We start from the raw sequence: 18,479 nt of genomic DNA, 5'->3' as shown, positions 1-18,479 counted from the left end.
ACATTTTGGGTTTTATGTGTTTGCTGAGGTTTTTTTTTTTTTGTTGTTTTTTTTCTTGTAGCGTTTTTATTTTTAGTCTAAGTTTGAAGTACCTTTGGGAAAAAATGTAAAAATCAAGCGGGTGTGTAACAGCTTTAGTCTTGATTTCTTCTGTATTCTCTTTAAATGCTTTTTTTTTTTTTTTTTCCTCTTCTCAGCCTTAAATCTGAAACATGTCTTTTGTAAATATTTTCACAGTGTACACCAAAGCACTTTCTCTCTAGAAGGGTGGGTTTGTTCAGTGCCTCGCAAAAGTCTCCCATGGTAGCCCTTTATAGATGAGACTGAACACTGACATGTTTGCAGCGACTTTTGTGTATATTTCTTTTCGCTGTTGCCTCTAAATATTATTTTTTTATTTTTTTTATTCCTATCCATAAGACCTCCCCCATCAGGGGGTCTGATTGTGGGTCGGACCCAACTGCACTCTCCACTTTAAACACAAAAACTGGATAACACTATGCGAGAGTCTCTAATCATAAAAACACTAAAAAATATATAAAACTGAGTCAGCTGATGTGCTGTTTGCCGCTGCTAGGTGTTGTTCACGGCTGAGCTGGAAGGAAACGTGTTCTTCAATGCGCTGGAATTTTTCCTGTGACAGGAAATCGACAGCAGATTAAAAAGCCTGAGGCACATTTATCAGACTCTACGTCTGCCTTTCTTTACAACCGTTGATCAAGTTGTTTTTGTGCGTCCCATGTCAGAGCTGCTGTCCTGTGACTTGTACTTGCCTCTAACAGTTTGTGCTATGATCTACAAAGACCAGAGTCCTGCTGTTGTGTAAACACTTTTTACTTTTTTGTTCTACTGATTTTTTTTTTTTTTTTAAAGTTGGTTTTATGGCGTAAAATTATTGGTCCACATATGCATGGTGTGAAAGGTTGCATCATGAAATGGTCTACTAGATTATAGCATAATGTACTTGGCACAGGGTTAAATTATTTGTAGTCCTCTCTGTTCTACTTTTTGCACTACAAATAAATGGGATCTTAAGTTAAAGATGGCATTTTGTGTTCTTCTTTTCAGTGCATTCAAAGACTCACTTTCAGTCCCTTCCGATTTAGACTCACCCAGAGAGGTCTGAGAAAGCACGCCAACCCAGGTTTTATCAAAGTGGGCCCTTGTTGTGGGTAGACTTTCATTCCGTCACAGTCCTAAAGGCCAAACCGATTAGTCAAACTTCTCACATCCTTTGTGCAACTGTCAAAACGGTGAAGGCATTGTTTATCCGTCGCACCACTTTTCCACAAGCACATCTCAACGGATTAAAGAGAGGTGGCACATTCAAACATGATGAACAACAGCACAATGTAATAGAATGGCATGTTTGGGGGGGGCTGTAAGATTCACCTAAGATTTGTTAAGTCTGTACTATGTAACAACCATGAACCACTCCTGATTTCTTTATATTTTTCTGGGAAAATGGGAGATGCAGCAGATTAAACATTAAGGATTAAAAACAGTTTCTACAATTCAAACAAACTTGAAGTCAGTTTGTATGACCACCTTTATTCTTTAACACACCCTCAACTCTAAGGTAAGATGGCCACCCACTGAGACCCATTTTTCATGAGGCTTCAGTGAACTCAGATCCTGTGTTGGGTTTCCACTATTTTATGGTTATTTATTTATTGGTTAAAGCCTGCCACGTTGTCTTTTGTCCACCACATGTCCAGCTTCCACCCTCCATCCATTTTCTTCCACTTATCCTTATCAGGGTTGCGGCAGGGGAGTGCTGGAGCCTATCCCAGCTACCATAGAAGAGTTCACCCTGCGCAGGCCCCCGTTTCCTTCTTGGAATCAACACAAAAACAAATAAGGTGTGGCTCAAGACTTTTGCACAGGACTGAAGTATGAAATAAGCTTGCATAATGTGAACTGATCAGCTTGACCTTTTAATACAAGTGTAAATTGAATGGATTAATGACAGTGCTCCTGACAATCCTAATCAATATCTAAAAACAATGAATACAGTGAGGTTTTATTTTAAGCGATATAGCACAGAGTATAGTTTACGTCACTGTCAGAGTGAAGGACAGAGTTCATGTTCGGCTGTGTAAACTGGGTGTATTAAATTGTACCGTGTCAACAGAAGCAGACCTGAGAGCCAGCAGTTTCCAGCCAACAACCGTCTGTTATGTGATTTTTAGTATCAATTTCACTTCCGGCACAGCAGGAGGCGCTACACAGCTGCCACGTGATGTCACCAGAGAAAATGAAACATGGCGGAGCAAAGGTGACGGTTTGTGAAAGTTGGCGATAACTGCGAGAACAAATTTTGACCCTTCTTGTCTTTGTCGCAGGTGTTTGAACCTTTAGGTGAGCCGCAGCGGTATGCTTATACCTTAATAGGTTCCGCACATGAACTGGGAGGCTGTAGTTGAGTTTGTTCGTCTGCAGTGGTCTTACCGAACCGGGCATTAGCTGTTAGCCGCGTTAGCAGCTAAACCAGCGCCTGCTTTTGTTTTTGTCGGGGCCCGGGGATTGTGTGCTAGAGGGAGGGCTGACATTTTTAAAGCCTTTTGGCTTTTTTTTTTTTTACACTTCGCCTTATTTTTCAAAGACCATATCCCCACACTGGACTGTGCAGCTGATCTATTTTTAAATAGACTTTAGGTTTTCGTATTGCACTGCGGTTGAGGCGTGCTGGCAGTGCTCTCCGCTAAGGCCAACCACACAACAAAGCCATACGTGTTACACAGCTAACACACAACAGACTGTGTCTGCTTGCCCAGGAACTATGGATCCAAAACGCGCACACGACAAACCTCAAACGAGCGGCGGCGGTGGCGGCAGCAGCGAGGACTCCAGCTGCGGGAGCCCCGCGTCCCCCTCGAGCAGCCCCGCACAGCCATCGAGCAAACCCCTGATGCCTGGGGGCAACGTGTTCGCTAACGACGGCAGCTTCATGGAGCTGTTCAAGAAGAAGATGGAAGATGAGAGGAGGAAAAAGGAGATGCAGCAAACAGGTGGAGATGCCAGAGCCACCGAGCAAGGACAGACACCAGTGGAAAAGAAGGCCCCACCCGTGACGAGCTTTGTAAGGGGTTTAGCAGTTGTAAGATGAGAGAGCAGTAGTTCCACTCACAGCCAAAGTGAAGCACTATGCACTGATACAGCAGGCTTACTGGCACCATAGTTAGTACTCTGATGGCTGACATGTCATTTTTATGAGTGTTTCATACATATGCCGGTGATTGTATTATCCCTGAGATATTTCAGTAAAATCACCCACAGTGATGGTGTAAAACAAACAATAGCTTAGTAAAGTGTAGGGATGATCCTCACTGATGGTTTCGCTGGTGGCGCGAGACAAGTGTAGACCTTCTGCTCTGGTGTAGTCTCCTTCATTGGCAGTCCACGTGCAAGAGCTCGTATAACGGTTTCAGTCTTCTATCCCCTAACCCAGGTGGGGAAGCGCCGAGGCGGTGTGTTCCTAAAGACCGGCATTGTTGCGAAGAAGCAGAAACAAGACACAGAAGTAAGTGGGATGGAAGGTGGCAATATTGATTGTGTTGTTCCCACAGGTGATAACCTCTGCCTCCTCCCCTGCAGGCTGAGCCAGGCAAGAGCGATGCTTGGTCTAAGTACATGGCTGAGGTGAAAAAGTACAAAGCCCACCAGTGTGGCGACGACGACAAAACCAGGCCTCTGGTCAAGTAGGCTCCAGGAGGTGGAAATGAAGTGCTTTGCTGGTGGGGGGCAACTACCTGGGACAACCTCAACGAGGGCCTGCCAATCCTCGCCTCCTGTACTATCAGTTCGAGTTGCCCTTCATTTTTACATCATTCACAAACTGCTTAGATTTACCCACCCCCTTTTTTTGTTTTTTTAAATTGTTTTTGTCTTGCTTGTTACTTGTTGGACTCTGTTCATTTGAGTTGATGTCAAAAAATATTTCAGACACTTGAACATTTATTATTGAGGACCTTTTACATTTTTCATGTCTGGTTTATTTGGGGTTTCATTAAGGACTAAGTTGATTTAATAGCTAAATCAAGGGTTCAATTAAATCTACACTGCCTATAATTGTGTCATGTTGTGTTTCGACATTCTCATAAATACCACTGTAAAGGCATCTGAGGAGCAGAGACTATGTAAAAGATGGCTGTTGTTTGCAGGTCTGAAAAGAGAAGGCAATGTTGAAATGTTTTAAGCCTGCATTCTTTCTTGACTCTGCTTACAAAATCAGGTCTGATTGTATTTGCTTGTTAAGGATCCAGGGACACAGTTTCTGGGCTCTTGCCTTTTTACCATGTTGTAGTATTTTGCCATATTATTAGCCATAATCATGTAGCAAGTGTTTAAACAGAGTTTGATAAAAGTCCTGTGTTCCAGACACTCCTGTGCTGAGTAAGACTGCAGAACACAAGGCTTAAGATCAGGCCTTTTTTTAAAATTCTATTCTTTTATTAGATAATCCAAATTGTGTAGCAATATACGAATGGCTAGCCTTGTAATTTCAATTGGGTGGGGTTATCTCAGGCATTGTTTTGACTGAAGTTTGTTTTTGGTATCATCTTTTTGCTAAATGACCTTTGTCTTTGCCACAATATGTACTTTCATCCAACATGTTCTCTCTACTAATTGTATCTCAATTGGACCAATTTCCCTAACCCTTCCAGACATCACTATTTACTTTTTTCTTTATGCCCAAAATTACAGATGTGTTATATTTTATTTTTAAGATAACTCCAGTCACTGCACAGTATATAATTTGTTTCCTAGCCATCTCACATTCAAACCTAATCTGTGGATGTCTGGACATTAAACCTGGGAGAGACGCCACATTAATCATTCTATTGGAGGCAATAAAAATAGCTAATGATGCTAACAGAGAGTTAGATCTGGGAAAACGAAATCAATTCTAATGATGTCTGCAAACACTTCGAATAGTGTATGGGCTCACTCTCTACTTCAGTCATACAGGATAAAACATGTTTATTTCACAAAGAATGGTCCCCATTAAAGCCAGAGCAGTGGATAAAGTAGGTACGCTGACTCTGCACAAGTCTGCATTGTCTTCAGCTTCCAGTCAGATCCACCTCTCATTTGTCACAGCTGAACACCAAGATAGTAATGGCCAAAAATGCTGTTTTATGTCCAGCTTTTATATACAGTCTATGGTCCAGGGGTCAACATGATATAGAAGCTTCAGCTTCATTTGACTTTCATAATCCAGCTTGAATGATTCATTTGAAGAGAAAGATTTTAATTAAAAGTCAGTTTGAGTTCTATACAGGAACAAATTTATCCAGGAATTCAAGTACAATTAAAACATGTACAGCTCTCTCTTAAAAAAAAAAAAAAGCTCAAATTCAACAATTTGTTTACATTTCTTACAGGTATCAGTGATAATTACATTATGATAAAAACAGCACCAAGTAGACACACTGACCATGCATCAGAAAGGGAGCCATACAAAAGGCACACAGTCCCAGCAAGCACACACACACACCTCAATCAACTATAAATCCCATTCATTCATTCCTCCCTGTCCACAGTGATATAGGTCTATTGTGTAAACATTGGCAAACTGCATTTGCCATTTTATTTAACAGCTCAAAGATTTAAAAGTTGTCATTGTTTTAAAAAGGTTATTTTTAACTGGTAGTTGTGGATAGTTGAGCTGATCTTAAAAGCAAAAGTCTGTAATTCAGACCCCTGTTATGTGCGGTCTGTGCGTCCCGGCTGTCCCAACGTTTCCTCGTTTAATTGGACTGCATCAGCTGGGTCCGCTGGATCATAGAGTCTTCCTCTTAGCATCACCTCCCTGGCTTTGACTGACATCTAGACGGGAACAGCACAGTGTTTGAAATCTCAACAAAAACATTACAAAGAGGGAAGGGGGAAAAAAATTGTTTTTTTTAAAGTAAGGCATGCTGCCACCAACAGATGAGAACAGGACCGGACAGAAAATAAATAAATAAAAAGAGGAGGAGGGGGGGGACAACCTGAGACAGAGAACATCAGACACTTGAAAGGAAAAGCAGAAGAGCAAAGGAGCAGGCTTTTGAGGTGGAGGGAGCGAGGGTCAGATTTTACCTGAGAAAGCGAGCTGCAAGTGAGGAGGCAGAGCAACCTGAGACCCTGACTGGAGGCTCTTATACAGATCTGAGGAGACAGGACAGGGCGACAAGAAACAAAGAGGGAGAAGATGGGAGGAACAAGTACCAACGGAACGGGGAGGTCAGAGGAGAGACGTGTGAGAGGAAGGAGCAGGAGGAGAAAGGAGGGGATAAAGGCAGAAGTGTGAGGCCAAATGTGAGATAGGAGAGGAAGCATGATGTAATACAGAATTGATGGGGGAGCAAACAAAAATGCAATGTCTTACATTAATTACAAAGCTTACATTTAGACACAAAACATGGTGATAAATGAGAACGCACTACAACACAAAAAAAGCCCTACACAGGAAACACCCACACAAAAGCAGACACACACCCCAACAGCCTCACACATACACAGTGCTTTCATGATGTCATATTGTAAAGAAAGCAATGCTCTTAGTTAAATCTGCAGCTGCCATCAATGTCAGAGTTGCACCTGGTGCATAATCTAAGCCCCCCCCCCCAGTACAATGAGCGCTTGTGACCTGTGTGCATCACTCACTCTGGGTCAGGGTGGAGAACGGTGGGTTGCTACTGGCTGCAGAGCTGCTGGGTGCCGTGTTGGAGCCTGCTGCACCCAGCGAAGGCAGGTTTAACAGTGAAGGGAACTGGAAGGGCAGGGACACAGGCACCAGCCCCCCCAGCATCCCAAAACCGAGCGGAAGAGACGAGGCTGAGCTGAGCAGATTGCTGCTTCCTGCCGCGGAGACCTGAGCAAAAAAACAGGTTAGGAGTGTTTAACAACAGGAAGAAAGTGGTTTCATTCAACAGATTCAGGGTTGAAAAATCCACCTGTGTACATGTGCTGCAGACAGTGTATCCGCACAGTATTCACAGAGCTTCACTTGGTCCACATTGTCTCATGTTACAGCCTTATTCCAAAATGATTAAATCATTTTTTCACCTTAAAATTCTTCACATAATGACAAGTGAAAAAATGCTGGTAGTAGCCAGTGGTACCCCTCAGCCTGCTGGTAGATACATATGGTATCAATTTCAAAATCCTACCTCGCCTTGTTCTCAAGTTATTGCGTTCACAAGCTTGTCAGGAAAACTTGACCTCTGACCTTTAGGTCGAGGTCACTGAGACTTTAGTAGAAACATCTGTCGTATCCATTTGAAAATCCTAAGTGACATTCACAAGATTTTCAGAAAACTTGACCTTTAGGTCGAAGCCACTTAAGATTCTTTTAGCAGATACACCTATGGTATCGATTTGAAATTCCTGCATCGCTTCGTTCTCATGAATTCCTCTGAGACAGGATTACATCGAGGCACAGATCTGGGGAAGGGTACAGATAAAATGTCTACAGCATTGAAGGTCTCAATGAGCACAGTGGCCTACATCATCTGTAAATGGAATCTGAGGAATCGGGGTAGAAGGACCTTAGTCAGTAATGCGACCAAGAACCCAATGGTCACTCTGACTGAGCTCTAGCATTGCTCTGTGGCAGAAGAAGAAACTTCCAGAAGGACAACCATTTCTGCATCATTACAACAATCAACTGAATCAGTTAAAGGCACATGATGTTTGCCAAAAGCCAGTTAAAGAGTCTCAGACCACGAGGAACAAAATTCTCTGGTCTCATGAAACAAAGATTTAACACTTTGGTCTGAAGCATCATGTCTGGAGGAAACCACGCACTCAGCCAAAATAACAGAGGGGTTTCAAGATCACTCTGTGTGTTCTTGAGTGGCCCAAACTTGAACATGACTGAACATCTCTGGATCTGAAGATGAGCGTCGCTGCACAGCTATTTAATCTGAAGACACTTGAGAGGTTCTGCAAAGAAGGATAATAAGAAACTGCCCCACAATAGGTGTGCCAAGCTTGCAGCGTCATTCTCAAAAAGACTTGAGGCTATAATTGCTGCTTGTCATTATGCTGTACTGTATGCAGAGGTAAAATATGAAACTAATCCATTTTCGAATAAGGCATGTGAAGCACTGTGAACACTTTCCAGATGTACATCCTACATGTTTCCTTATCTAGCCATACTGGCACTACAAACCTGTGGCAGCTGAGAAGAGACGGATGACATTGGGACAGATGTGACTGGCTTGGCGCCCTGAGGTGTCCCGCCCCCAGACCTCTGGCGCTGACCTTGATTGGCAGAGGCTGTCGTGGGGGAGGCACTGGATCCTGAATGCTTGCTTATGGATGAGGTGTTAATAAGGCTGGTGTTGGTGCTGCTGTTGCTGTTGGGGGTCTTCTGGCTGCCTGGAGGAGTGTAACTGCCTTGCCCCGGCTTGTTCACTCCTCCTTGGGCACCTGAGAACGGCGGGCGGAAACCTGCTGGGCTTTTGTTAGGGTACTGGTGTAGGGACGGGGTTGCCTGAGACCTGGGACTTTGAGAAATGGAAGCTGAGGATGAGGTGGCAACGGTGACGATGGGGTTGGGTGTGCGGGGAGTGAGTTTGACGATGGGTGGGATGCTGCTGTGGGTGGACTTGGTGAGAGTGGCGTGCATAGGGGTGATGAAGTTAGACTGTGGTTGTGGCTGTGCTTGTACGCTGGGGAGTGTTTGCGAGAGGGAGGAGGATTTACTCTGGGGAGTCTGGGGCAGGTGAGGTGTCTGAAATGTTTTCTGGACCGTGACTGAGGGCGATGAGAGGGTGTGTAGCCGAGGTGATGTGATGATCAGAGTGTCAACACTGTTGACTTTGTTATTATTGCTGCCTTTGAGGAGCCCAGAAGGGGCAGTGGAGACCCCGGTCTTTGATCCTGGTGCCACTAGTGGAGACGCAGTGGGCGGTGGACGTGGTTTAGGTGGAGACACTGAGGCAGGCATGTTGGCTTTAGTCACACCCACACTCAAAGGTCTCTGCGTGTTTAAAAGTAAATGTCTGTGCGCCTGCGCAGTGCCCTTAACAACCCCCATGCCATCCACCCTGACCAAGGGCAGAGGAGAGGACGTGACGGAGGGAGACCGAGACAAAGAGGTGGAGGATGACGAAGAGGTAGAGATGTAGTGAGGTGCTTTGGAGCTATTGGGAGTGCTGACAGAGTTCTTTTTCTGCTGCAGGATGACCGGTGAGGTGTGGAGGCCGGAGGGGGTGGTGACAGTCTTGGGTTTATCTGGGGACGGGGGGCTGTCCCCCTGGGCCAGGCCCTTAGCTGCATTGCCAAGGATGGCCAAGGCCTGAGAGATGGAGTCCAGAGAGGGAGCCTCATCGAGGGAATCGAGACATATGGGCTCAGACGGTGACTGAGTCGGACGCGTGGCGACCTGGGCAGCAGGGGAGGGAGTGGCACCTGCTGAGGGTGTGGTGTGACGAACCCACACAGCCTCCTGGAAAATACAGAGGACACAAATATACTTTTAGCGACATTTAAGAGCACCGCCATGTTTCTTCAAGTTAATCTGAAATCATCATTCATATACTAGGAGTAGCAGGTGAAACACAACAACAGTATCACAATATTCTGCATGGCGATACTGTATCAATACACAAACCCAAATATTGATATTTTATCAAACACATTAAAATACAAGAGGGCTCATTTCACGCATCATGAGATAACGTTAGCCGAGCACCGTGAGAGAACTTTAACCTTATTGACAAAGTTTCACTTTGAAGAGATCATTTGCATAACTTGTGTTTTTCACAATTTACTGTCCAGAGTTTCTGCTCCAACTTCCAGCTGCTGTACAGTTTCTAATGAGAACACATTTAGAATCTAAACCTTTAAAAAACAAAAACAAAAGAAGAAGAGGTGTCAAACATAATGGCCAGAGCTGACCCAGCAAAGATTCAAATCTGGTGCACTTGACACAGCAGGGCATGCCGACATTTAACTATATTTGAATAAGTTTTACAGTTTTTCCTGTTGATAAAAACCTCCCCCATGGCTATTCATGCTACACCAAAGTAATTAGGAATAGCAGGACAGTCTGGGTAGTGCACTACCAGAACCCTTTTTGTAATTTTACATTTATTTCATACAAATTAGGTCCAAAGAGTCGTGCCGACAGATTTCTTTGGTTTCCCATAGCTGCATTTCTTTATGATGTAGAAAAACTAAGAAGTATGGTTGAAACTATGCTTCTTTTTCTCATTTTAAGTTATCTCAGAGAGTTATATTAGTCACTAAAGTTCTTTACACTGACAAAAAGGAGTGTTTCACTGGTCCAGCCCACTTTAGATCAAAGTGGGCAAGTGTAAAATGTGTAGCAGTCATCCCTTCTATATCAAGAGCCCTTCCATTACAAAGTCACTCTGCTGACAGATGGATTGCAGATTAACTTGAAAGTTCAACTAACCTTTGGCTTGGCTTTGGGAACAGGGAGCATCTTCTTCTTTGCTCTGGAACAAAATAAAATTGAATGAGTTATTAGAACAAATCAGTGATGAGAAAATAGGTTAATAGTAAGGTGAAAAACGTACGTGTAGCCAGTGAGATGACCGTGAGCCATGATGCTTTCTTTGAACAGCATCCTGCAGATGGGGAAATACAGAAATATGAATACAACAAGCACTAATATTAGGGAATTACTTCTTCATTACCATTCTATTTAAGCCATGATTGAAAACATACGAGAAAGATAGCCGCTATTATAATCACTGGACAACCACAGAAATCGCATTAGCTGCTGTCACACACCTGGCCTGCATCCACCCCTTAGGCCAGAGGGGTTTGACTTCAGTCTCCATGAAGGCTTTGAGGTAGTCTTCCAGAGACAGCGTGTTCTTGCCTTCACGCTCGTAGCAGGTTAGCTTCACCCGCACCAAGTTACACAGCAGTGACCTGGAAGGCAAACAGCATTAAGTTGACCTCTGATCTTGAGGTTGAGGTCGCTGAGATTCTAACTCGTCTGAGATTATTAGTAAATACACCTATACTATGAATTTGAAATTCCTACGTTGCTTAGTTCTCAAGTTAACATATTCACAAACCTTGAAGTCCATATCACCCACCCACCTGGCAAGGTGACGACATTACAATATACCATAAAAGGCTGATGGGTAAAAACTGGGGAGGATCTTTTAAAATGAAAAGCCACATCATGTTCATTTTACAGCAATTTTTGTTAAAATTAAATAAAAGATTTTTTGCATGTACTGCAATGTATTCACACACCCAGCACTGAGTGTGTGATGTTCGAAGCACTACAAAGTGTCACACTTGATGACTGCCTGCAGCTTTCCCTCTCCAGTAGCTTCCAGAAACACTGGGCTGGACCTGGCTGAACAAACACCTCGCATGATCGACAAACATGGCTTCTCATATGCAAACTGTGCAGATCCAACTACCAGATGTGTCTTGATATATGATCAATGATGGCTGTTTTTTGTGTCCTAGAGTTTCCAGAGGCGTGGGATCACAGCAGATGCTCTCGATATGGATAAAGCGCCCTAGATCTCAGCTTTATGCCACTCAGAGCTACCAGAATGCACTGAACTGCTGAATAAAGAAAACAAGTAGAGTGGAAAGGATGGATCCTGTGAGCACAGAGAGGAAACTGACCTGAGTCTGTCATCCCACACAAACTTCTTCCGAGGCCCTATCACCCTCTTCCCCGGCTTCTCCTCATCGTCATCCTCCGAGCCATTTTTCTCTCCCTCCTCAGACTGCTGCCTGCGAGCAGAGAAACAAACATTTTAGATTAAGGAAAAAAGATATGTGAGCTCAGAGTAAGAGCCCAGAGCGAGTCCTTACTTTGCAACTTTGGCAATGCAGTCCATGTTGTATCGAGCGATCTGCTCTGGCATCACACTGCACACCGCCAACTTCAGCTTCAGCAGGGGCGTTCGTAGTCGGTCATCCTGGACAACGAGAGAAATCAACACTCATAAGGACAATACAGAAATGAATAATGGACACACAGACACAAAAACAACAGCTTTTGCACAAATGCAGCAGTTGCCTCATAACAGGTTTAGCCCATTTTTTGCGACTGTTGTCAGTCCTGCGTGAACACACAAGCGGGGGATAAGTGTGGGTTTGCACTGCCTACACAGACCCGCAGTTCACCCACAGCTATCCATTGTGGGTGCATATGGGCATGTTTGCTGAGTGTGCTGAGGAGAGCATCATAGCAACACAGATGCTAAATGTACTGCTGTGGAGATCAACAGCAAAACATATTCTGGCCAACAAAAAACAAGTCAGGGCCTTAAGCTGCTGTCGGTCTGCTCTTTGTGAATGAACTGAAGCGGCTCTCTTATAAAAAGTTTTAGATGGGACCACCGTGTTAGCATCTAGCAGGGTTAATGTCACTAACGTAAGGTAAGGTAATGTAATGCTTTAATCGCATGCATACAGGTCAGAGCTCTGGGCAGAATGTTATTCTGAGGGACATCCATGAACTGAGGAAAACCTAAGAGCTGATTTAGAACAAAATGAGTAGTACTGGGTGTGTTACTCTGCGTTTGGGCTTCAGTAGAGTTAAACTCACTTAGCTTTTTGCTCCATTTGCTGCTGTTGCATTTTGATACAGCCAAATTCACACTAAATCTGTCTTTGTGAATGAATGATTAAGCAGTTGTCAACACTGGGGAGGAAAAACTCCCTTTTAACAGGAAGACACCTTAGGCAGAACCAGTCACTCATAGAAGTGTTTTCCTGAAAGAAGAACGTGCAGCAGCTGTTCCAGTCTGACTTAAAGCCACAGACACTGAGACTGGTAGAAATGGTGCTCATAGCATCTTCACTAAGTGGAAGGACATGGGACCTTTAAGTGATGTCAAATGCAAATCGTAGACCTCTTGGGATCCCGTTTTACCAAAACTCATTCTAACAGTAAGAACACTTGCTGCCACACACCTGTATGTTGAGGCTGAGCTTCTTCAGTCGTTTGAGCAGAGCATCTTTATTGCAGGGCACAAAGGCCTCCAGGTGAGAGTAGACAGCTGAACGCACCTCTGTGGGCTGCTCCTGAACCTGCAGCTCGATGCTGACACACACAGAAACAAACACAAATTTACATTTAATTGATTTTATACAAATTAATCCGCACTAATTCAAAATGAAGGAATGTACTCACTCCAGTAGGATGTTATTCATGTCCAGTGTGAAGAATTTCTTTCTGCCCTCTTCATCAAACAGACGGGACGCCTGTGACAAACAGACATCGCAGCAGTGAATAGGACTGGTTATGTAGGCAGTCTACTTCACATTTAATTTACACTCTTACTAACAATTATTTAATAAAAATAAATAAATATGAGCTGGTAGAAGGCTCATACCGCCCTCAGGTCTTCAATGCGTTTCGCGAGTGGGTCTGGAAGTCCGCAGGGCAGAGGAGGAGGGGTAATCACACTGCTCTGCACCGCCCGGCTACCTCCCATTTTGTGTCCCATCCCAAAGGAGCCGTTCTCCCCCTGAGCCGGGCTGGAAGGCTGAGGCGAGTCCAGCATCCCAAAGTCCAGGTCACCCATCATGTCCTGCAGTAAGTCGTTGTTGGCCGAGCCGAGCAGCGACATCACAGCAGGGTCTGCGGAAAGGTCGGCCATGTTGCACTCGTTGCTGCCAGCGGCCTTGGGATGGGTGTTCAGGAGCGCACTGTTGGTGTTCGGCACTTTGGGGCTAGGTCGCGGCAGACCGGCGGCGGCCATGTTCTTCTTGCGCATCTCCTCCTTTTCCCTGGTGAAGCGTCGCAGCATGTTGGCCAGGTGCAGGGAATCCTTCATCAGCTTCTTCCTCTTCTTCTTTTCTGGCCGGTTTAAAGCTAAAACGCTGCCGAGACCAAAGAAGCACAGAGAATAAAGACGTTTAAGGCACAGCGTTGGGATAAGGTCTGTGGTTACAGCAGTGTTTCACTGACATCACTGGACAACAAATTCTTACTAACCGTTTAGTATATTGTAATTAAAGTGGCATAAAACGGAACTAGCCTCCTACCCTCCTTTCAGCCAATAACAGACCAGAACACACAAGTACTACTGCTTATGCCTTCTGGGGAAAAACTAGTGGTAAAATAAATTATATAGAGGACTTTCACCTCAGAAATTAAAGTTCAAGTCCCATGTAAAAGCCAAAAAGTAGTGTTGAACTATTTTTAAATAAATGAATAATGTAGATATTCCTTTATTTGTCTGATGGGACGGGCACAACGAGGAGCAATGCTTATTCTTAAACGAACACCTCATGTTAATTTATCTAAGGAACGAATTAGCTACTTACTGAAATAACTATAATACAGGATTACAGGTCAAAACCTCACCCAGACTTTGGTACTTTGTTTTTTCGGGGTTTCTTTTCCTCCAAAATTCCACCATCTTGCTTTTTCCGTCGCTTTTTAATCACTCGCTCTTCACCGTCTTTCATCTTCTGCAGATAAGACACAAAAGGTGAAAAAAGGCACAGAATAATACAAGGAGCAAAGCAACAGCTTTTCTTTTTAACTATTTGTTCATATACAGAGTGCACAGAGAACCAAGCACCTACCTTGAAATGATTATCGTTTCCAGCCGCGTTTTCTCCCTCAGAGTCAGACGCAGCTCTGAACTGCAGAGTGCCCGTGTTGATGTAAAAGCCTCCATGTTTAGTGGTGAGAGAGGCCGGTACCAGCTCATCATACTGAGGACGGGGTAGAATTACAATTAACTGCTTGTTTTCTTATGATGCAACAGTCTTCTTCCCACGGTCAGTCTTCCAAACGACTACACATAATAATACTAAACTTTACTAATATTATTCTCAGTATTAAAGCTTATATATTTATTTGTTTAATGTTTTCCCTCTTATCCAGTTTCTTTTATTCTTCTGTTTCTACTGCAGATCAAAAGCATCCACTGACAAAAGGAAATGAAGCAAAGCAAAGAACCATGACTTTATATTAAAGTTACTGTAATTTCTCATTATTATTTTAATACAACATGAATGTTTATCATCTTTTTACTACACTTATTTTTTACTTTCATTACAAATAAGGTCGTTACTTATTTTAATCTTTGGCAAAGAGACCTGAAACGTAACCTATTCTGATGAACGCCAATAAAGAAGATTAATTTTTTTAAAAGAATAAACTCACAGCTTCTGAATTGTCAATGAAGGGATCGGTTTCATCGTAGCCGTAGCCGATGTCAATGAGATCCTGCATTCTGTCCTTTTTCTTCTTCTTCGAGCTGCCGCCCTGCAAATGGACAGTAAACACAAAGATCACAAAATATTTAAAAATACAACAGAAACACGCAACAATAATCACCCACACAGATTCAGCTGTAACCACAATATGGACAGCAGAACCAGCGCTTCAGTACAGGGAGGCAGGGGCGCTGCTTGTCCCGCTGTGGTACTGGGGGTACAGGAAGCACCAAACATGGATCACAATAAACATGAGACTTTTACTTTTGAAAAGGACACTTCATCATCCAGAGGACCCTGTGGGGGCCTTTATGGCTGAAAGAAAAGTCATGCTCAATCATCCAGGTAAGTAAATCTCCAAAAGTTGATTCTGTCTCAGACTGAAGAAGTCACTTGGATGAGTGACGAAACGTTTCTCCCACTGAAAACGCTGCGTCCAGACGAACAGAATCAACTTTTAGAGGTTGAAAGAAAAGGTTTGCAGCTCTTAACCAGTTCGAATCATGTAAGCTAAAAGAGTTGTCATGCCAAGCAAAACTAGGAATACATTAACTGGGAAAAAAATATTTACTTAATTTAAAAATGATATGCATGCTCAAACACAAAAACCAACACGTGTGTGTAAGTAAAAGCCTGTTTAACCTCGTCTTAACTGCAGAAGTCACCTGGAGCAAGAAATTAAATTAATAATGTTTTTTTAACTCAAGATTATTTATTAGATTTCTAAATTGTCTGTTAGTTTTAAAAGAAAACTGTATACAGAACAAAATCCTACCAGTCACAAAATTTAGAAATTATTTTTAAATTAATTTAACAGAAAAGATACAATCAAACACAACAGCACACATATCAGTGACTCTTCAACAACAAGACATCAGAATGTTTCTATTCTACATTGTTACCATTTTGTAGAACTGCCACTGAACCATCGACCTGTGTGAGTTTTAGTCACCTTTTGATTGGCCGGTCAGTCAGTGGAAGAAAAACGGCGCCACTGTAACTAACTAAAACTGATCTAAAACTAGGTATGGTAAAATAATAATAACAACAATAATGATGATAATAATAGATTACTAAAATAAAAACAAAAATTAGACTAATCAAAAACAATATTGTGCAATTGAAATCGTTTCTACGTTTAGAAAGTTCAGTCTGATTATTTATTGAAACTTAGGATTTCTATGACAGTAAATCAACCGCTGACATAAAGCAGTCTCACTGTGCCCTCTATTAAATAATGATGTGAAGGAGAAAAAAAAAAAAAAAAACATCTCTCATGCAAATAAAAACTAAAACTGAAAGTAAACTTTTCAAACAATAAAAACTAAAAGTAAACGAGCAAATTCTCTCTCTCTTAGAACCAATTCAGAAATGCTAAATTATGATAACTCAAACTCCAGAGAAGGTCTCTCAGTCACATTATCATTCAACTCCACTGACCCCTGCGGTTATTAGATAGCAGGCAGCCAAACAGAAGGAAGGGAAATCCAGGACAAACATTTTGCTACCATTCAACAACTTCAACTTGAAACCTAGCATTCAAATAGCTAGAATTTCCCTAACATGACTCTGACGTTAGTCTCGTTTCTGGCTGTTGTGAAATATTCAGAATCGCCACTAATTTGCATGTTGTTATGGAGCCTGCTTCATTCCCGTGCTTGTAAAAGCCAATATTAGAAAAGACTTGTTATCAAGTGATAACATAGCTTTAACACTATTTTTCAACCCTGGAACTAAGCCTACATTTTTGAAGCTTCCAAAAATTAGATTTTTAAACCATGAAGGGTTGAATAATTCCTCAAACGCCTGACTAGCAGTCAGGCAGGAAACGCTAACATTCTTCACGTTTTACTCTAGGGTCTTTACCTTACAACATAAAGCGACTTTGGACGACTGTTGTCCTCAACTGGTGTTATGCAAACAGGCCCGAGTTTACTTTGCTACTTACATATTTGCTTTCAAATTTTCTGGCAAGCTCTTCTACCTCCCGCCTCTCCTTCTCATCATCTGCAAAAGGGTCACTGGGGTCCAGCGGAGGAGTGAGTCCTTTGGGTACAGCAGAACCCACGGGCTTTACCTGAGGAACACCAGGATAGCAACTTGAATCGTAAATACGTAAGGCTGACAACAACATCAACGTCATAATCGCACCTGGCAATACATGCAACCTGCATAAAAAATAAAAATAAATGAAAAAGTAGGGAGGTTCTCACTACAGCAACTCTTTGTCTTGTGTGGATTAAGTAGGACACCTCTATATCGGTCATAACATAAGATGTAGACATAGGAGTAACAAGATAGGATGGTAATAATAAGAGGGTCCAGTGTCCCTGACACTTAAAATACTTCAGCCTGCATTCAGACTGCGTTTTTAAACTGCACTGCTTCAAACTCTCCAAAATCTATCTAAAGGTCATAATAAATAAATACATAAGGAGCATGAACATCACGTATTTATGGGCTCAGTGTGATCTACTTTATTTGCAAATCCTGTCAGACAAAAGTTCAGCAGCCACAACAACAACAAAACAACAAGTGCAACATGCACGCGGGTTCACCACCACCGGAGTTGTGCCCGGTTAGCCCCCCCGCTAACACCACCGTGTCTGCCTCTGCTCTCCTAACCTGAGAAAGAGATGAGTGGACCAGCTCGCCGTAGTTGAACTCGGAGGACCCTCGCTCATTCGGCTCGCTCAGCGTGAGGCTGAGGCGGACGGTGGGCTTCTTCTCCTCCCTCTGCGCGTCGCTACCTTTCTCGTTGCCGAACAGACCTCCGCCACCCCCTGACCCGACCGCACTCCCACCTCCATCTTTCCCAAAAGTGATGTCGACGGCCTCATCTTCGCGGCGGCGTTTCTTGCTGGTCTCCGGGGTCGGCGGCGGGGTGGTGTTGAGGGTGGAAATGGTGACGAACGGCACTTTCCTCGGCTCTGCCATTTGACGCTCTCCTTCCGACGTCCGGGCACACAAAACCTGGAGCGCCACGCTCCTCTCAGCCGCCAGTGGCAGGGGAGCTAAACTGGAGATGGTCGACAAGTAAGAGCTAGCTAGTTGCTCAGCTAGTTAGCTTCCTCGGAATGAGTGCTGCGGGCAACACAATGACTTTTATCGCTCCTCGGCCCGTTTTAATCCATACAGTATTATCCCTGGAACAGCCCCCGTCGCCTACGAGTGACTTAAACTGCAGGAAATCGCAGTTTTGACAGCTTCCATGAAATTGGTGGTTAGCTACCGCAAGGAGGATTCTGAAGTAGCCATCTTGATCATTATTATCATTATTCAGAGGCTGGGCGTGC

The 18,479-nt window shown here is 43.4% G+C and overlaps 2 protein-coding genes across 3 annotated transcripts; one reads left to right on the top strand and one right to left on the bottom strand.

Moving 5' to 3' along the window:
* The first annotated feature begins 2,079 nt into the window (after positions 1-2,079).
* On the top strand, positions 2,080-4,381 carry trir (telomerase RNA component interacting RNase). The gene is made up of 3 exons (XM_085453460.1): positions 2,080-3,082; positions 3,452-3,523; positions 3,598-4,381. Exons 1-3 carry the CDS (start codon positions 2,783-2,785, stop codon positions 3,703-3,705), a joined length of 480 nt encoding a protein of 159 aa, XP_085309586.1. The 5' UTR covers positions 2,080-2,782; the 3' UTR covers positions 3,706-4,381.
* An 852-nt stretch (positions 4,382-5,233) lies between these two features.
* Positions 5,234-18,458, bottom strand: LOC146710824 (ubinuclein-2-like). Of its 2 annotated transcripts, XM_085453457.1 has the most exons (17): positions 17,809-18,458; positions 17,132-17,260; positions 15,131-15,232; positions 14,545-14,676; positions 14,321-14,427; positions 13,344-13,833; positions 13,142-13,212; positions 12,922-13,051; positions 11,815-11,921; positions 11,623-11,733; positions 10,759-10,902; positions 10,542-10,592; positions 10,418-10,460; positions 8,165-9,445; positions 6,655-6,862; positions 6,088-6,156; positions 5,234-5,832 (listed from the first exon to the last, which is right to left on the bottom strand). In XM_085453457.1, exons 1-17 carry the CDS (start codon positions 18,118-18,120, stop codon positions 5,786-5,788), a joined length of 3,534 nt encoding a protein of 1,177 aa, XP_085309583.1. In that variant the 5' UTR covers positions 18,121-18,458; the 3' UTR covers positions 5,234-5,785. The 2 variants fall into 2 exon arrangements, with proteins under 2 accessions (XP_085309583.1, XP_085309584.1); XM_085453458.1 differs by lacking the exon at positions 6,088-6,156.
* Between the last annotated feature and the right edge of the window lie 21 nt (positions 18,459-18,479).

Source organism: Copadichromis virginalis, linkage group LG4, assembly GCF_057382275.1.
Source record: "Copadichromis virginalis isolate Kocher_CV1m ecotype Utaka linkage group LG4, C_Virginalis_male_GT1.1, whole genome shotgun sequence".
NCBI classification, from domain to species: Eukaryota; Metazoa; Chordata; class Actinopteri; order Cichliformes; family Cichlidae; genus Copadichromis; species Copadichromis virginalis.
The sequence above is the reverse complement of the archived record's forward strand: the minus strand, read 5'-3'. Positions and strand labels throughout refer to the sequence as shown.